The sequence below is a fragment of the Leptonychotes weddellii genome, chromosome 9 (genome assembly GCF_054177405.1).
Source record: "Leptonychotes weddellii isolate Sample4059 chromosome 9, ASM5417740v2, whole genome shotgun sequence".
Classification (NCBI taxonomy): Eukaryota; Metazoa; Chordata; class Mammalia; order Carnivora; family Phocidae; genus Leptonychotes; species Leptonychotes weddellii.
This window is the reverse complement of record NC_138377.1, coordinates 120,899,480-120,916,440: the sequence shown is the minus strand read 5'-3', so window position 1 is coordinate 120,916,440 and position 16,961 is coordinate 120,899,480. Positions and strand designations below refer to the sequence as shown.

General features: G+C 57.3%; 1 protein-coding gene across 3 annotated transcripts; it reads left to right on the top strand.

Moving 5' to 3' along the window:
- The first annotated feature begins 40 nt into the window (after positions 1-40).
- HAPLN3 (hyaluronan and proteoglycan link protein 3) lies at positions 41-16,156 on the top strand. 3 transcript variants are annotated; one of them, XM_081831688.1, is made up of 7 exons: positions 41-3,017; positions 4,781-4,842; positions 9,824-9,971; positions 10,063-10,227; positions 12,284-12,652; positions 14,038-14,340; positions 15,247-16,156. In XM_081831688.1, exons 2-7 carry the CDS (start codon positions 4,789-4,791, stop codon positions 15,531-15,533), a joined length of 1,326 nt encoding a protein of 441 aa, XP_081687814.1. In that variant the 5' UTR covers positions 41-3,017; positions 4,781-4,788; the 3' UTR covers positions 15,534-16,156. The 3 variants fall into 3 exon arrangements, with proteins under 3 accessions (XP_081687814.1, XP_081687815.1, XP_006733183.2); XM_081831689.1 differs by lacking the exon at positions 4,781-4,842; XM_006733120.3 differs by lacking the exons at positions 4,781-4,842; positions 9,824-9,971.
- Positions 16,157-16,961: the final 805 nt, after the last annotated feature.

Sequence of the window (16,961 nt, the reverse complement as noted above, 5' to 3'; positions counted from 1 at the left end):
CACCTGCCAGCTATGGAGAGCTGAACAGCGGGAGAAGGGAGGGGACTCCTGAGGGTTCCCACTTCCGAGTCCCGATGCCCGGCCTCTTCCCCTCTGTCCTCCACCCCCCACACCCATGCAGCCCCGGGGCCCAGAGCTAGGGCCCAATGAGGGGCAAGGGGGTGCCTGGCACAGAGCTGTCTCCACGAATGCCTTTGCTCTCCTACCAGACCAGGAGCACATGGCTGAGGCTGTTGGGTTTTCCCCTTCGGCATTTTCTCTACATTTGGAGTGGTGGGCTGCAGAAACGACTAGAAACTCCACGAACCTGGGCTGCTTTCAGAGCTGTGGGAGGCTCCGGGGTGGGATGCAGGGCGGGAAGGAAGTGGCCAGGGCTCTGCCGAGTGGTCACGAGGCCTCCTGGCTGAGCACACTGGTTCCTGGGAGGCTGCTGGCAAGCTCCAGGGGTCCCCCTCCGCCCTCACCACCCTGCCCTCCAGGCTGATGACATCAGGAAGTAGCCAGTGAGGGGCAGTGCAGGCCAGTGCCCTGGTGATCTGGGAAGGAGACCGGCAGGTAGAGGAGGGACGGAGTAGCTGGGAAAGGGGTATGGGAAACCACCCTAGTATCCCAGGCCTTGGGACACAAGGTGAATTTTCTGGAACAAACTTTGGGAGCCATGCTGTGATACACGTAGACATGGCAGCAGATCCGGGCCACGGGGCTGCCAAAGAGAGGGTGTGGCTTTGCTGGAACTTCGTGGGGAAAATTAGTCTGGAAGTGGCTCCTTCCTGAGAGCTGCCCTTGCCAGGGATTCTAAGCCGGGCAGGGACAGAATAAAAGGCCCAGGCTGTGGTCTTTGAGTGAACTGGGGATTGGGGCTCCCTACCCCTGGGGATCTTTCAGCCCACTCCTTCCTGTTTCAGAGATCTCTTCCGTGGAGCTGCATGGATTGCGTCGTGGAGTCAGTCTGGGGGGCTGGGGAGATTTGCTGGCCTCCGGACTCCGTTTTGGGAGCATTTCCTAGCCACAACCCCGTTCTGGCCTCTCCTGGGACTAACAGTGGGAGAAGCTTCTTTCCTCCGCGCCTTTGCTCTGGGATGGTTCCACCCCCCGCAGGAATGAACTGTGCCGGGACTTGCTGGAACCCAAGGAGTCCCACTTGCATAAGGGAAAACTGAGGACTTCACTCCTATCTGTCCACAACCCTTGTGGTGGCACTGAATGTTTGCTGCGGGTCAGTCTCATTCGGTTGTAGTCACAAGGTTGTAGTCACAAGGCCCCTACCGGGCCCAGGAGCCCCGAGGCCACTCTGGAATGGCCTAAGCCATGCAGGCCCTTCTGCTTATCTCTGTAACCTTGGATGAGTTGGCCATAGCCTTGTGGAAGTCCCACTCCGGAGAGCCTGGGGCCCTCGCTCCTGACCCCCTGGGCGGCCTCCTGCACTGCCACACGCGCTCACCATCTCCTCCCCAGATTTGCTTTTTCATTCCTGACCGCGGTCTGGGGAGCCAGTACGGAGATCCACCTGCCGGCCAGCCCTGGCCGTGGCTGGCGCATGAAACTTGAGTTGCTGGAGCAAAACTGACCTGCCTGGCTGTGATCCCTCCCCCTTCCCCTGTGGCTCTCAGCACTGGGACCCCTTGACCCACCTCTCCCAGGAGTCTGCTCTCCTTTCTGTTCCTGGTTTAAATAGGGTAGAGTCATTAGATCTTGGCTCCAAGCGGCCTTAGGCAATTTACTTAAATTTCTCTGGGCCTCAAGTCCTTCATCTGTAAAATGGAAATAACAAGACTGGCTCCATGGCCTTGTGGAAGCTGACAGAGAAGATGCCCGGATGCAAAGCCTGGCCCGGTGGAGGCCTCAAATACGGGTCACCTCCTCATCAGAGAAGCTTGCAAGAGTTTCCTAATTGGTACTTGAGTCTTATTTCTCCTCCAATCCATCTCCAGGCAGAGGTCAGACAGGTCTCGCCTCCTCGTGGAGGAACCTTCACTGGCTCCCTGATGCCTGGCATTTGCTTCGGCCACAGTGTACCTTCTAGTTCACTGCAGCTCTTTGTGCTCTGATGTGCTCCCGGCTCTTGTGTAACGCACACACGCACACACATGCATGCACATGCATGCACTCAGGCATTTGAAGCATGTTTAAGAATGGACTCTGGACTCAGTGACCCCGTGACCTGTGACCCTTCTCCCGACTAGGGTTGAAGGAGCTCTAGGCTTTTCTGCTGAGGGAAACTGTCCAGCCCAGGACCCCTGTTGACCAGGATGGAAACAAAACCCCCTGTCCAAACAGAAGTCCTGGGAGGTGGTGCCTGCTGGATGGCTGGACAGACAGATGTCAGGATTCTAAGGGAGGGCCCTGCCCCTGTTGGAGCACCAGTCAGAAGCCTGGTTGCCCCTGCTGGCTGCGGGGGCACCCCTAATTTGGCCTTCCCTTCCCCCAAGACCACTGTTTCAAGCCCCTCCTACTAGGGTCAGCGTCCTTGTGCCTGACATTGAGTTAACAGTCGCCTGGGGATTTCATGATGGCTAAACTCATGGGCAGGAGGAAGGTCAGTGTCCCCTTGCCTTATATGGGGGGTAAGCATACAGAACGTTTACCCTTCCTGCTCCTGAAAGTGGGGGGCAGCCATAGCCCACCGGCAGAGTGCTGGAGAGGGGCTCCCCCTGTTTAGTCCCACTGTTCTGGATAAACCAGAGTGCTCTAATGGGACCCCCCTCAATCACGCACCTCTTCCATCTCCCACTTACCCCTCTCCAAGATGTGATAGTAACTCCTGCACATTCCCTTTACACCCCGCTAGCATCTCAGAGTTGGAGCCAAGTCGGCAGCAACTCCTCCCTTTGGGCCCAGCTCTTGGGAGAGAAAGGGGCGTGTGTTCCTTTAAGGGGCTGGCCCGGCGGGAACGCGGGGGTTTGTCCGCAGCCGCTTCCTCTCGGGCCATTCAAGATCCCCCAAATCCGCCCGCTTCCTCGGACACGGACAGTCCTGGGCTGGGAGCGCTCCAGCTGTCCAAGAGCCGCCTGGGGACGGTACGTAGCTCGGGGGTGGCCGGGCTTCTGGAGCCCCCTGCGGTCCGTGCTCCCCCGCTCCTCCCCGCTTTGGGTCTCCCGCGGGGTCCCACGTCTCCCGGGGCAGGGTCGGGGAAGCGGGCAGGAGGAGTGCGCTGGGCACCGCGGGGGCCCGGGCGGAGCTGGGTTGTGATCGCTCCTGGGGAGCGCCCCGGGCGCGAGTTCGGGGGCGGGGGGGAGCAGCGCGGGGGCGCGGGCTGACTTGCGCGGGACCCCCCGATGCGCCAGGAGGAGGCACATCCCCAGCGAAACCCGATGCCTCTGAGACCACCGCCCGGTCCAGCCCCTTTGCCACCGGGGCCCGCAGGATCCCTGCCCGTCTCGTGCCGTCCGGGTCCTGCAGCCTCCCGCACGGTGCGCGGCGCGCCGGGCTCCGCCCCGCGGCATGTGTCGGATGCTCCGGGGTCCGCGGGAGCCCGGGGGTGGCGTGGGGGTTGGGGAACGGGCAGACCTGCGCCTCTTGGCCTCTGCCGCCCCCTCGGCTGTCCCAGGGAAAGCGCAAAGGATGCCCGTCGGTTTCAGGCCTCGGTTCGCGGGGGTTTCTGCCTTAGGGCAGCGAGACCAGAGGCGCAGAGGGAGGGCGGCGAGTAGCGCCCTGGGTAGGAGATGGGGTCGCTCAGGGAGGCATTTAGGGCCGGTGGGCGGCCAGGAAGGAAGCAGCGCGGGCTCTTGGACCCAGCTCTGTCACCAACTCGCTGGGTGGCCCCAGCGGCCTGTATGACCCGGCCTGGACCGTGGTGCCCAGCCCTGACCCCCGGGAGTGCCTCTGCTCTCTGCAGCAGGGGGAGGAATGAGAGGTGCCCTGGCCGCTCCCCCGCGGCCCTACGTGGGCCAGCGGGCTGGGAATGCTGGTAGGAAACACCTCCGGCTTTCACTTTCCGGGGGCCACAGGTTTCAAAGGCGCGTGTAAGCCCTTTCTAAACGGGGCGGCCCCCCGAAGTCAAATTCCTCCCCGAGAGCTGGGGCTTGTGGAAACCTGGAGGGCAATGCTGCCCCCTGCTGGTGGATGGGGGAACGCTACACTCCGTCGGACAAGTGAGGAGAGCCTGGGGGGCCCCATCTTCCTTCCGAGTTGGGGTTCCCCTTATTCTGCCATGGGGAGGGGTCCCGAGGCAAGTGGTGCTCGGAAAAGCAAAGGATGGGCTGCCAGGAGACTTGAGAATTTTCTCTAACCTCTGCCTGTTTACCAAAGATAAAGCCTTGGATGCTTCACTCACTTCCACGCCCTTGGCCTCAGTTTCCCCAACTGTAAAGAGAAGGCAATGGTGGCTGCTTTCTCTCCTAGGCAGTGAGAGGGGAGAAAGATCCACCGAAATAAGGGGAGACTGCACTTTTAACATTAGTAATAACCGCTATATTTTGTGAGTGCCTGCCCTCCTGCCAGGCAGCGTTCTAAGTGCTCTGCAGACATGCTCTCCCTTAATTTTTACAGAAATGTATTCTGGTTAAAATTGTTGTGACCTCCATCTTACAGATGAGGAAAGCAAAGCTCAGTGACTTGCCCACTGATACCCTGTTAGTAATTGGGGCGAACCGGAACCAAATCCCGGTAGCCGGTCTGATTCTAGAACCCGAAATCTGCCGCTATGTTCTTCTGCCAATAAGTATTAGCAACTGTTTGTGGAGCACCTGCTATGTGTTGATGCTGGACATAATTCATCTTATATAATCCTCACCACAGTCCTAAAGTGAGGTTCTAGTATTTATCCTTTTTTTTTTCCCAGATGAGGACATGGAGGCACAGAGAGGTTGTGTAACTTGCTCAAGGTCACTCAGCAGGGTGCAGGTGTGTCTTTGCCCGGGCAAAGCTCCAGCTGATTTGGGGAGCCTCCCACGGCCCCCAGGGTGGCCAGGGTCAGGGAGCCCAGGCTGCCTGTCCTTTGCTTCCCTGAGTGGTGGTGGTTGGCTTTCGCCTAACATTCAGGGTGGTCATTTGTCTTCAACCCCCGAACTTCCCTGTTAAGTCTGCTCTGGAGACCAGGAAACTTCTGTTTCTGTGTCCTCTAGCACATGCGACCCTTTGACAACACGGATGTCCCATATCCTATTTGCTGTCTGTTTCCCTCCCTGGAATGTGAGCTCTGGCAACTTCCGATTTGTATCCCGCATGCCGAGAACTGTGCCTGGCACATGGCGGATGCAGGATAAAATACCTGCTGAGTGAATGAGGCCACATTCCAGCTCCATGTATTTCCTGATGAAGACCTTCACCTTAGCCATGCAACTGAGCATTCTTTTTCTTATTTTTAAGGCGGGGGGGGAGGGGGGGAAGTGGCGCGCCTGCGCATGTGCGTGAGTGGGGGGAGGGGCAGAGGGCGAGAACCTCAAGCAGACTCCCCGCTGAGCACGGAGCCAGACCGGAGCTCCATCCCATGACTCTGGGGTCACAACCTGAGCCGAAACTGAGGGTCAGATGCCCAACCGACTGAGCTGCCCAGGCGCCCTGCACCTTAGCATTTCTGAACCTCCGTTTCCTTCTCTGTACAAGGGGGATAAAAATTGACATTGTGAAACCCACGGACAATGACATCCATGCAAGTGCACTGATGAGTGGAAGGCAGTCCTTCTATGTGACAGATCCTTATGGGAGCTGTAGAGTCAAGTCCTGCCTCCGCTGTCTCGGCCACGTGACCTTCGGACAGTTGCTTCATGTCTTTGTGCCTCTGTTTACCTGTGGATTAATTGGGGAGAGTAAAATTCTTTCTGACTGGGTTGGGGAGTTTTTGGAAGGGTCGGGGGAGCCGCTGGACATGCCCTTTAAAACCGAGGGAGTGGGTGTGTGCTGGGGTCTCAGAGGCTGGGAAGAGGTGCCTAGGAGCTCGCTGGAGGACCCAGAAGGTACTAGAGTCTTTCCTGCCTCAGTGCATGTTTCTGAACGATGAATGACCTCATCCACGATTGGTGAGAACAGTGGGGGACTGAAGTCAGTGTGTCATGGAATGACATTGGTCCAGTGGTGATTTTTCTCAACATGCTGACATATTGGAGCGACTACAACAGGATTTCTCACAAGCAAAGAGCAAGCTTTAGCAAGCTAGGGATTCCTTAAGATAAACGCTGACAGTCCTGGAGAAAAGTACGCATACGAATATCTCTCACTATCCAGGCTCTTTGCTGTTCAGTGTTCAAGACTCGGGAACCAAATAGATTTGGACAATGCAGCATCCCTTCCTACCAAATTGTTCCACCTCTCAGGATCCAAACTTGTACCATCTCAAGGATGCAATGGATCTGGGGAGATGGGGGTGCCTAAACAGCAGCTTCACACAAAGTTTTCTGCTAAGCGTAGGAATCACATGGTGAAGTTGCAAAGTCATTTCCCCTGAGTTAAAAAAAAAAAAATGAAGATGGCTCCACCCTGGGTCAGATTCTTAATTTTGGCAAATCTGGTTTCTCCTGGAATCCCAGGCCCCCGAAAACCTACATCTCAAAGGAGGAAGCCCTTGCCCTGGTGGTGAAGGCTGCAAAGGGCTGATTGACAGGGCGTTGGGTGCCAAGGTCAGTGGAGAGTTCACGGTGCTGGTGTTTTTTTTTTTATTAGGACTCTTCCTGGTTTTGTTAACAGTCTGGTTACAAAGCTGCAGATGTTTTGAGGAATCTGCCCCAGCCTTATTTTTCCCCTCATTTGTATCTAATGCAAAAATTTGCATCTTTTTCAGGCACTCAAGTATCACCTTGTGACAGAAACACCTCCATTTGCTCATCCCAGGGAAGCCCTTTCTCACTGGAGGGCATCTGGGCCCGATGAGCTGCTGTGAGGAGGCAGGGCACACGGCAGACGGGGGCTTGCGAGCCCTACGCTGGCAGAGGCTGTGGGTGCCCAGGGACACGGTGGGGCCTGTGACATCCAGCTCAGTATCAACAGCCTCTCGGTCCTCATTCCACTTCCTTCCTGGTTCCAGACGTGCGACCCTCAAGGAAGGGAAAGGAGACTCTCCTAGGAGGGCCTGCTGTGTGCCAGGCCCTGAGCTGTGTGCTCTGCACACGTCACCTCCCTGAGTTTGACATGGTCATTCCGGGCTTTGGAGCTGGAGTGGGTTCAGATCCCAACTCTGCCATGTCCTCGCTGGATGATCTTGGGCGGATGATTTAATCTCTCTGTGCCTTGGTCTTCCCAGCTGTAAATGAGGACACTAAGAGGTTCCACCTCTAGGGGTTGTGATCAGGAGTAAATGAGATAGTAAGGGCTTGTTAAACTCAGCTGTTCGTATTTTTATGCTAATGGGAGCCGTCCAAGTGAGGCTCCGCTGGGTTCACAAAGAGACTCAAAGTGGGGTGGCCTAAATACGCTAGGACTTTGTTTTTCTCATGACACGGGGCAGATGGGGGAGGTCCAGGGCTGGTGGACCTGGCTCTGTCATTCAACCCGTGATTTACATCTCTGAGACTATGGTGGCACCTCTGGTCGCCAGCAGGTAGAGGGAAATACCAGGAAATGGTATCCCTAACTCTTTTAACCCAAGAGCTGCATAGGGAACGTCTTATTTCGCTGCCATTGTGCAGCATGGAGTCCCAGGACCCTTCCTCGCTGCAGAGGGAGGCTGGAATTACAGCTTTCTGCTGACCAGTCATGCACCTCTCTAGAACTTTGTTACTGTAGGAGAGGAGTAGAACACCTGGGTGAAACAGAGGTCGTGGTGAGTTTAATGAAGTTCATTTCACAACTGAGGAAACCTGCCTGGAATCACACAGCTTGTAAGGAGTGGAGATGGGGTTTGAACCCAGATCCTCCTACCTAAGAACTTCTGTATTAGGTTGCGGATTGTGCTGCCTGGTGGGGCTGCCCAGATCCAAGTCCCTGTGAGGCTTTACGGGTATCTCCTGGGGACTCCTCTTGGACAAGAAGTGAGACCTCAGAAGGACGGTGTCCTACTGCCGTGCTCAGCACAGAGGGCGGCTCTGGGCCTCAGGGTCTCTGCAAAGGGGTCTAGGAGATCAGTGGCTTCTGCCTGTCAGCTTCCTCCACATCGGCTCCTTCCTCCCCAGCAAGGGCTCCTAACTGTTATGGAAATAAGAATCACACCACCCTTCCTTACAGATGCCATGCTTTCCTCTCCTTTTTCTTTTTAAAGATTTTATTCATTGATAGAGCATGAGCCGGGGTGGGGGGGGGTTGGGTAGAGGGAGAGGGACAAGCAGACCCCCCCCCCCACCTAGCCAGAGCCGGATGCAGGGTTCGATCCCAGGACCCCAAGATCACGACCTGAGCCAGTCAGACACTTAACAGATTGAGCCACCCAGGCGCCCCCTTTCTTTTCCCCTCCCCTCCTTTCTCCCCACCCTCCTCCCTCTTTTTGCTGTTCTCTCCCATTCTGGTTTCCATACAGCAGACATTCACGGGGCCACAGCCTTACAATCATAGCAAATGGGCAATTTTCATGTTGTGCTTTGTCCATTTTAAATTACACCCTAAGCGTGTTTCCACGTTGCTGCATGATAATCATAGTCATATTTCCATCTAGGTGCCCGCTGTGCCCTGACCTTGCTGCCGCACCGTCCCCCTTCAATGCAGCCCCTGGAGGGGTGTTTCTGACTGGCTCTTCTGATCCTGTGGCCCCACTGGCACCCCAGGGCCTTTGGGACAAAGGAGAGAGGGAAAAGCCTGGGCTGGAGACCCAAGGGCATCTAGGCGCTGGGCCTGCTGACCCCTCTCACCGCCTCCCCCTGGATCAGCCAGGGTTTTGGCAGGAAGAATTCACCCTCGGTGGTTCCAGCAAAAAGACTCTAAGGAAGGAGTGGCTGGCTTCTAGAGTGGGGATGGGGGGCAACGCAGAGGGGAGCGGAAGACAGACAAGCAATGGCAGTCGCTCCTGGGGGGGTGGGCAGGAAAGGGAGGAAACAGTGTCACACAGCCCAGGAGAGCAGGTGCTGGGGAGAGGAGCCAGCAGCAGGGCTGTGGTCACAAGAGGACACAGTGCTGCAGAGACACGGCTTTTCCTTCCTCCCGCCCATCTCCTGTGGGTGCCTCCCGTTGGACGAATCCCGCTGGAAGCCAGAGGCCAGGGCGCCGGGAGAAGCCAACAGAGATCAGGGCAGAGAGAGGCACAAATGGAGAACTTCCAGCACATTCCCAGCCCCCCACGTGTTCTTTGGCTTCTGGGCCTTTGCGTTTGCCGGGCCCCTGCTGGGCACACCCCAGTGTCCTTTCCACCTGGCTAACTCCTGCGTCTTCAGTCTCATTTCCTGCCCCTTTTCTCCACCCCACCTCTGTATTCCCCACACGGCATCGCATCGGGACTCTGCACCGAGTTCCTCCAAGGCTGCCGGTCTTTTAAATCATTAAGCACTCAGCAAATGGCAATGAGCAGAGGGCGGGGGAAGATGCGGGGGAGGTGAATGAGGCATTAGCCTTGAGTGCAAAATACACCAGGGGAGGAGGGTGTGTGTGCACCAAAAGAACTCAGTCATCAAGATGTATTTAAATGCAATATTAAAAAAAAACCAAATAAACAAAACTACAGCCCAAGGGCTAGCTGCCTATTTTGACCTTGACTCAGGGTAAGAAATCTGTGACCTCCCATTCACCCCGCCCCCCACCACAGACCTCTCAGGACTGAAACAAAAGCTTGACAATGCAGGATTCCTCTCACTAACCATGAATACACCCTGAGATTTTCTAGTTTAGTCTAGGCCCTTCGGTGTCATTAAAAAGATGCTGCTCACAATCTTTCAGATTCAAACGTGCCGTCTGAAAACTGTCGATAATGTCCTATCGCCCTTTGTAATTTTCTCCTCGGACTTCATGCCTCCTCCTAACTCCTCCCTAGGCTTTGTTGGCTTGCTTCTGGCCCAGCTTGCCTGTGGGGTGCAGTCCCCCGAGGGCAGGGACCTGGACTCGCTCCCCTCTGCCCTCGGCCTTCTCGGCTCTGAGAACAGGAACTGCTGGGCAGAAGATGCTCCGTAATTACCTGCTGAGCGAGTGAGCGAGCGGGTGCTGGAACCCAGGGGTCCCCGGCCCCCCATGCAGCAGGTTTCTCTCATTGGCTTGTTTTTCTTCTCTTCCCAGCCTGCCCCGGACACCCCGGCGCTGCAGCCGTGCCTAGCGCCATGGGCCCGCTGCTCCTGGTCCTGCTGTACCCGCTGCCCTGTGTCTCGGGCCTGCCTTTCTACAATGGCTTCTACTACTCCAATAGTCCCAACGGCTGGAACCCGGGCAACGGCCACGGCGAAGGTGGGCGGCCTCCTGGCTCTGGCTCTATGCTCCGCTGGGGGACCAGGACCTCTCCTGGCTCCTGCTGTGATATGCAGCCTCCTGGTCGCGACAGGGGACAGGGCGTGGAGCCAGAAGCCCCTTCCCTCTCGGGGCCCTTGCAGCGGACCAGGCTCATTTCTGAGGAGTGCAAGGAGTGCAAGGGATGGCTCGGTTACTCTGTTTGCTAGTCCCTCGGGCTTGGAGTGCGTTGGAGCCGAATCGCCTGTGCGCTTAAGGACGCTCCCAAAGTCCCGCCAGTTTTCCAAGATCTTAAGTGTGACCTCCCCCAGTGTCCCCAGTGGAAAGGGGGTTTGAGATTAGATAGATGTGAGTTTGAATCTTAATTTTGCCATTTAGTAGCTACATGGCTTTGAGCAGGTGACTTTTTTTGGCCGAGGGGGAAGGGCAGAGGGAGAGAGAGAATCTTAAGCAGGCTCCTTGCTCAGCATAGAGCCCGACACGGGGCTTGATCTCATGATGCTGAGATCACGACCTGAGCCGAAATCAGGAGTCGGATGCTTAACCGACAGCCATCCAGGCGCCTCTGGGCGGGTGACTCTTTAGTCTGTGTGTCAGGTACGCTTCTCGGTGCCTTCCGTACGTTGTCTCATACAATCCTCACAAAAACCCTGGCCACCTAGGCGCCCCTAGACAATCATGACTTTAATGAGATTCAAGGAAACTTAAAAACTTGAACTTTCTACCCATGATTTCACCACTTTCCCTTCAGTCCCTGCATATGTGCGAGCAAAATCACAAATAATCTGCCCCACCTGGGGAACCATTGCTAACCTGTTAGGTGAGTCCCTCCAGCCTTTGATAGAGGATTGGGAAAATTGTCTTTCACCTCCTGCTCTACATGTGGTTTGGGAATCTCCCTGTCACTTCATAGGATACAATTTTTTTCCAAGATCAATGAGTAGATATCTAGCTGCCAGGTTAGTTTACTCGGCTGTGTAGTGTTTTGTCACATGGAGGCATTATGATTTAGCCCAACATTCTCAGTGTCTTCGGTGAAAGCTTCAAACACAGCTTCACTAAAGCGTCGGGGGAAAACAAAGGACGTAGTAGCCACTACTTGATAGGCTTGCCTCACGTCTGTTGTGCTTTTTCCAGATGTCCCACCTTCCCTGATTTGAGCCTCAGCACAGCCCACTGTAGCTACTGGTGTGACTCCATTCTACAAATAAGGAAAGTGGTTTGGAGAGTCAGCTGATTTCTCTAGACTAGACTAGACTTGCGGAAGGTTGGAGCCAAAATTCCAGCTTATCTGACCCCAGGCCTGTGGTCTCAAAACTCTGGTCCTAGAGCAGCCTTCTCCAACTTCAGTGCCCGGCAAGGTCACCTGGAGAGCTGTTAAAACACTGAACTCAGGGCCTTACCCCCAGAGGCGGTCTGGGGTGGGGCCTGGGAGTTTGCATTTCCACCAAGTTCCCAGTGATGCTGTTGCTGCTGGTTCAGGGACCGCCCCCCCCCCCCCCCACCGCTTTGAGAACTACTGCACCAGAACCACTGGCTTTTTCAGCATGAGAGCCTCTGCAGGGGGCCTCCTATGTCCTGCTCACCCTCCTCCCCCACCCTGTGTACCTCCAGGGGTCTAAGTTGACTGTGTCTGCAGTCGGTAGGACAGGTCGCTGGGGCTAGTTGGCCTCGGATGGCCCCAGCTGCGAGGGCTTGTCTCTGCTCCCCGTGGGCTCTCCTTCCCTAGCAGGTGCGCCCAGGCTTGTTGTCGCAGGGGCTGGCAAGGTCCTGGGAAAGAGTGGACCCAGACTCCCAGCAGGCACAGAAGAGTCGTCACTTCTGTCATGTTCATTTGGTCAGAGAAGTGGCAGGGCCAGCATGGATTCAAGGCGGAGGGGAAGAGTGTCCCCTCCCGATAGGAGACGCAAAGTCACAGTGCAGAGCGTGTGGGTACGGGGAGGGGTGCCGCATTATGGCCATTCTTGCAAGGTGTAACTCCCGAGGCTGGCGGTGGCCCTTGCAGGGGCACGGATGTGCTGGAGCAGGTCCCCATTGACACCCACCTCTCTCCCAGGCGTCTTCAATGGGGTGAGGCTGGTGGTAGAGACAACCGAGGAGACCCTGTTTTCCCACCGGGGGGCCAACGTGACCCTGCCCTGCCACTACCACTACGAGCCGGCCCTGCTGTCCCCGAGGCCCGTGCGCGTCAAATGGTGGAAGCTGTCGGAGAATGGGGCCCTGGAGCAGGATGTGCTGGTGGCCATTGGGCTGAGGCACCGCTCCTTCGGAGACTACCGCGGCCGGGTGCGCCTGCGGCAGGACGGGGAGCGCGAAGTGTCGCTGCAGATCCGGGACCTGCGGCTGGAGGACTCCGGGCGTTACCGCTGTGAGGTCATTGACGGGCTGGAGGACGAGAGCGGCCTGGTGGAGCTGGAGCTGCGGGGTGAGGCCCCAGTGGGCGGTGGGGGGGTTGGGGGGACACGAGGGCCCGGGCCACGGGGAGAGGGCCCCGAGAAACCATCTAGAACTCTGTGCTTTAGGCAGCCATGCAGACCTTGAAACCACCCCACGGGGAAGCTACGGCTATCATCACCCCCATTTTATAGGTGAGGAAACAGAGGCACAGGGAGGTCAAGTAACTTCCCTAAGGTCACACTGCCCGTAAATGGCAGAGTAGGAGTTTGACCCCCAGGCAGTCTGGCTCCAGAACCCACCACTGCCTCTGGCTCACACCTGACTCAGAGGAAAACAGGAGCTGAGACTCCGGCAGGTCGTAGACAGCACAGACCAAGGAGGCCGCCCGGTGTGAGTGGCGGGAGGGGTGGGCACGGGGCACGCGGCTGAGCCCTCGTCCAATCCCAAAGGAGTGCCCTGCTCAGGCCCAGAAGCAGACCCCACACAGTCAGGTTTTCTGACTTGACAAGAGAAGCATACACTTTTATGTGACATCTCTGGACTTTTCTGTAAAAATCTTCTAATGAAAAAAAAAAAAAGCAACAGTTACAACTCAGTGTTGTCCAAACCAACCAGAGTGCTCACGCCACACCTTGTGTGGGCTCCCGTGGGCCATCTCCGGGGTCTGTTACCTTCTCTGTCTCTAGGACGGGCTGTGTGTCCTCATACCTGTCCGACCTGCGAGGGAGGCAGCTGGGACGCACAGAGAACCATGGTCTGGCTCCACGCTCACCCCGCCCCTGCTGTGGCTCCCTGGGTGGCCGCCTCGTCCCCTCGGAGCTCCCGTCCCCTCCAGTGTGAGATGAGGGCCTCCTCCACCTCCTTGTGAGGAGAGGAGGATGAAAGGCAAGTCAGGGACCTCTACCATCAGCATCCACCTGTCTGGCCCAGACGGCAGCTGGAGGGGTCACACTCCTCCTCCCTGATGTTGGATATGACGGGGTTGGGAGGGTGCCCACATAGTCAGGTGAGGAGACTGTGTCCTCACGTGGTGGAAGGGGTGAGCGACCTCTGTGGGGTCTCTTAGAGAGGGACACTGATCTCTTTCCCAAGAGTGCCGCCCTCGTGACCTAAGTACCTCCCAAAGGCCCCACCTCCTGAGACCATCACATGAGGCCTTGGGATTTCAACACGCACTAGGGGGACACATTGAGACCATGGCACTGGGGTTCTTATAACAGCCCTGCGAATTCACAGACGTAGACTCCGTTTTGGACCCGGATGGGAGATGATGGGTTTGCTTCTCTGAGGGAGTGTGTGTGTGTGTGTTGGGGGGAGCATCCTTCCCAGTGGGGCAGGGGGCAGGGACTGGGGTCCCTCCAGCCCGCTGGGCCCCTGCCCACCCCGTCAGGCCCCTCTTTCCTCCCTCCCCAGGTGTGGTCTTTCCCTACCAGCACCCCTGGGGGCGCTACCAGCTCAACTTCCTCGAGGCCCAGCGGGCGTGTGCAGAGCAGGACGCGGTGGTGGCCTCCTTCGAGCAGTTGTTCCGGGCCTGGGAGGAGGGCCTGGACTGGTGCAACGCAGGCTGGCTGCAGGACGCCTCTGTGCAGTACCCCATCGCGCGCGCCCGGCGGCCCTGCGGGGGCCTGGGCCTGGCCCCCGGCGTGCGCAGCTACGGCCCCCGCAGCCACCCCCTGCACCGCTATGATGCCTTCTGCTTCGCTCCGGCCCTCAGGGGTGAGCGCGCCGGCCAGGCGCGGGCCTGGGGTGGGAGGGCGGCATCTGGGGAGCTTCGGGACCCCTCTGCTCGCCCCGCCGGCACCTGCAGCTGGAGGTTTGGAGCACCTGCAGGGGTGGAAGCCACGTCGGGCTGAGTTTTGAGTGCTTTACTGCTGCTTCACCCCAATCCCTGGTTTACTGGGTCATCAGACATTTTTTGAGAGCCTACTGCGTGCTGGGGCCGACACTAGGTCCTGGGCATCATAGACCAAGCAAGCCCCGTCTGTGCTCACGAGGGGGATCATTTCACGGGAAGAGAAACAAATAAAAACAGAAATTCGTTCCTTGTCACATCCCAAGCATTCAGAAAAGTGTCCTGGCACATAGTAGGTACTCAGTAAATGACTTTTTTTTTTTTTACACTTGATCTTAGCCAAAAGGCCGAGAAGCGATGATGACTTTTTTTTTTTTAAAGATTTTTCTTAAAAAATACACTCTACACCCAACGTGGGGCTTGAACTCACTCACAACCCCAAGATCAAGAGTCGCACGCTCCAGCGACTGAGCCAGCCAGGCGCCCCGGGACTCAGTAAATGATTGGGTGGGCGAGCGACTCTGATTGGTGCAGACTAGGCGGGGTGCCCACCCAGGGTGCAGTTCGGGAACGCTGAGGTGGAGTACAGACATGCCTGGAGGGACCCCAGCCCCCTGGCAGGTGGGATGGAACCCTCAGAGAGCGGGTCAGAACTGGGAAGGTACGTTCCCAAAGGACACATGGCAAGTGCCCACAGCCTGGTGGCTCCCTGGGCTCGTCCTTGCCCGCTCTGTTTGGGGAGGTCCGATGGGCGGGCGTTTCTGCGGGCCCCACCGTCCTCTCTGGCTGCCCCCTCCGCCGGCCAGCCCTCACGCCCCACTTTCCCACAGGGCAGGTATACTACTTGGAGCACCCCAAGAAGCTGACCCTGGCAGAGGCAAAGGAGGCCTGCCGGGAAGACGGCGCCCACATTGCCAAGGTGGGCCAGCTCTTTGCTGCCTGGAAGTTCCGTGGCTTGGACCGCTGTGATGCCGGCTGGCTGGCGGATGGCAGTGCCCGCTACCCTGTGGTTCGCCCGCGTCCCAACTGCGGGCCCCTGGAGCCCGGCGTCCGAAGCTTCGGCTTCCCAGACCCGCGGAGCCGGGAGTATGGCGTATATTGTTACCGGCCCCGCTAGGGGTCCCGCGCCTCCCCTCTCGCGCTGTATTTATTGAGTGGTTCATTTTCCCTTGCAGGTTGGGGCAATTTTTGTGCGGTTTTTATACATCCCAAGTTAAATTTTTTTAAATTACTTTTTTTTTTTTTTTTTGGTAAATCCAGCTTTCCAAATCCTCCCTTTGTTCGGGTGGACACCCCAAGGCTCCCCCGTTCCAGGAATCCCTCTGCCCCTCTCCTCTAGGCCAGTAGAGGTTCGTGGGCTCACAAGGGCTCTCTACTGTCACTGAACGCAGCCCCTCTCCCTGTCTCCCAGTGACACGTGGTGGCTGTCCCTGCCCCTCCTCGTCAGCCTGGGATAGCAGGGGAGGGTGTCCAGGGGGCCCTGGAGCTGGGCATTGCGGTCTCCTGCCTCCTCCTCTGAGAAGCTGCTGGCCCAGATCAGGGCAGCTGAGGGCTAGGGCTGGAAGCGGGTCCCTAGGCTTCTGCGTGAAGTCCCAGGGAAGGGAGAAATTTCTCTCCCCGTTTTTTCCTTCTCACTCCAAAGAGTCTGTATTTTGTTCTCCTTTTTCCCTGCTCAGGGAGTGGCCCTCAGGTGTGTGTACTTTCTTTGGACAATAAATGGTGCTGTGACGTGCCCCCCCATCCCCGTGTCTGGCTCTCTGCCTCGTTCAGTCCCGGGGCCCAGCTCCCTTTCCAGGGAGAGCGGGGGGCAGTTCTATTTCAGGGAGTTCTGGGGGCTGCGCCTTCAGGCCCCCGAGGTTCTGGCTTGCCTGCCGCGTGGCCCACCCTGCCTCGGGGCTGGCCTAGCAGCTGGGGGCTCCGGCCTGCTCTCCCACCATCTCTGCTCCCGGGCTGTGTGTCAGCGTGGGCCCAGAAGAGGAGGAGGCTCCTCTCAGGACACAGAGGGGGCCGTGCCCTCCCCCACCGTCCCCCGAAGATCTCGGAGACCAGCCCCCTCCCCAGCTTCAGGAAAGCAGGCCTGCGTCTGCTCAGGCACACCTCTGCCACTCACACTCAGTTATGGAGTCCGTTCTTCGCGCGGGCCCATGCTTCTCAAAGGGTGGCCAGGTAGCATCCCTGGGGAATTATTAGAACTGCCCATTTCTGGGCCCCACCCCAGACCGGCCACGGGAGAAACCAAACCCTCTTGATTCTGATGCAGGCTCCAGTTTGAAAACCACAGACATCGTTGTACTCCCAACTGATCGGTTAATTAATTACATAATTCTTGAGCTATGTGACATCACTGTACCCTCTCTACTTTCGTCCACTTGTTGTTTCCAGACTCATAGGTAATCTGGACACGTGTCTATATTCACCAACAAATACTGGGCCACACATATACACACCCAAAAACATACCAGCAAACTCACAGCAGCACGCAGTAACCAGCACCCAGACACACAAACAGACGCGAGGGCCCACTGAGCAACTGTGATGAGCAGGC

What these genes read in the sequence shown, in the direction of transcription:
- HAPLN3 (XM_081831688.1), top strand. Translation starts at nt 4,789, where the DNA reads ATGGAGGCACAGAGAGGTTGTGTAACTTGCTCAAGGTCACTCAGCAGG. An exon ending in GGTCACTCAGCAGGGTGCAG is followed by an intron (nt 4,843 to 9,823) that starts GTGTGTCTTTGC and finishes ACTCCTCCCTAG; the next exon opens with GCTTTGTTGGCTTGCTTCTG. An exon ending in GGGCAACGGCCACGGCGAAG is followed by an intron (nt 10,228 to 12,283) that starts GTGGGCGGCCTC and finishes CCTCTCTCCCAG; the next exon opens with GCGTCTTCAATGGGGTGAGG.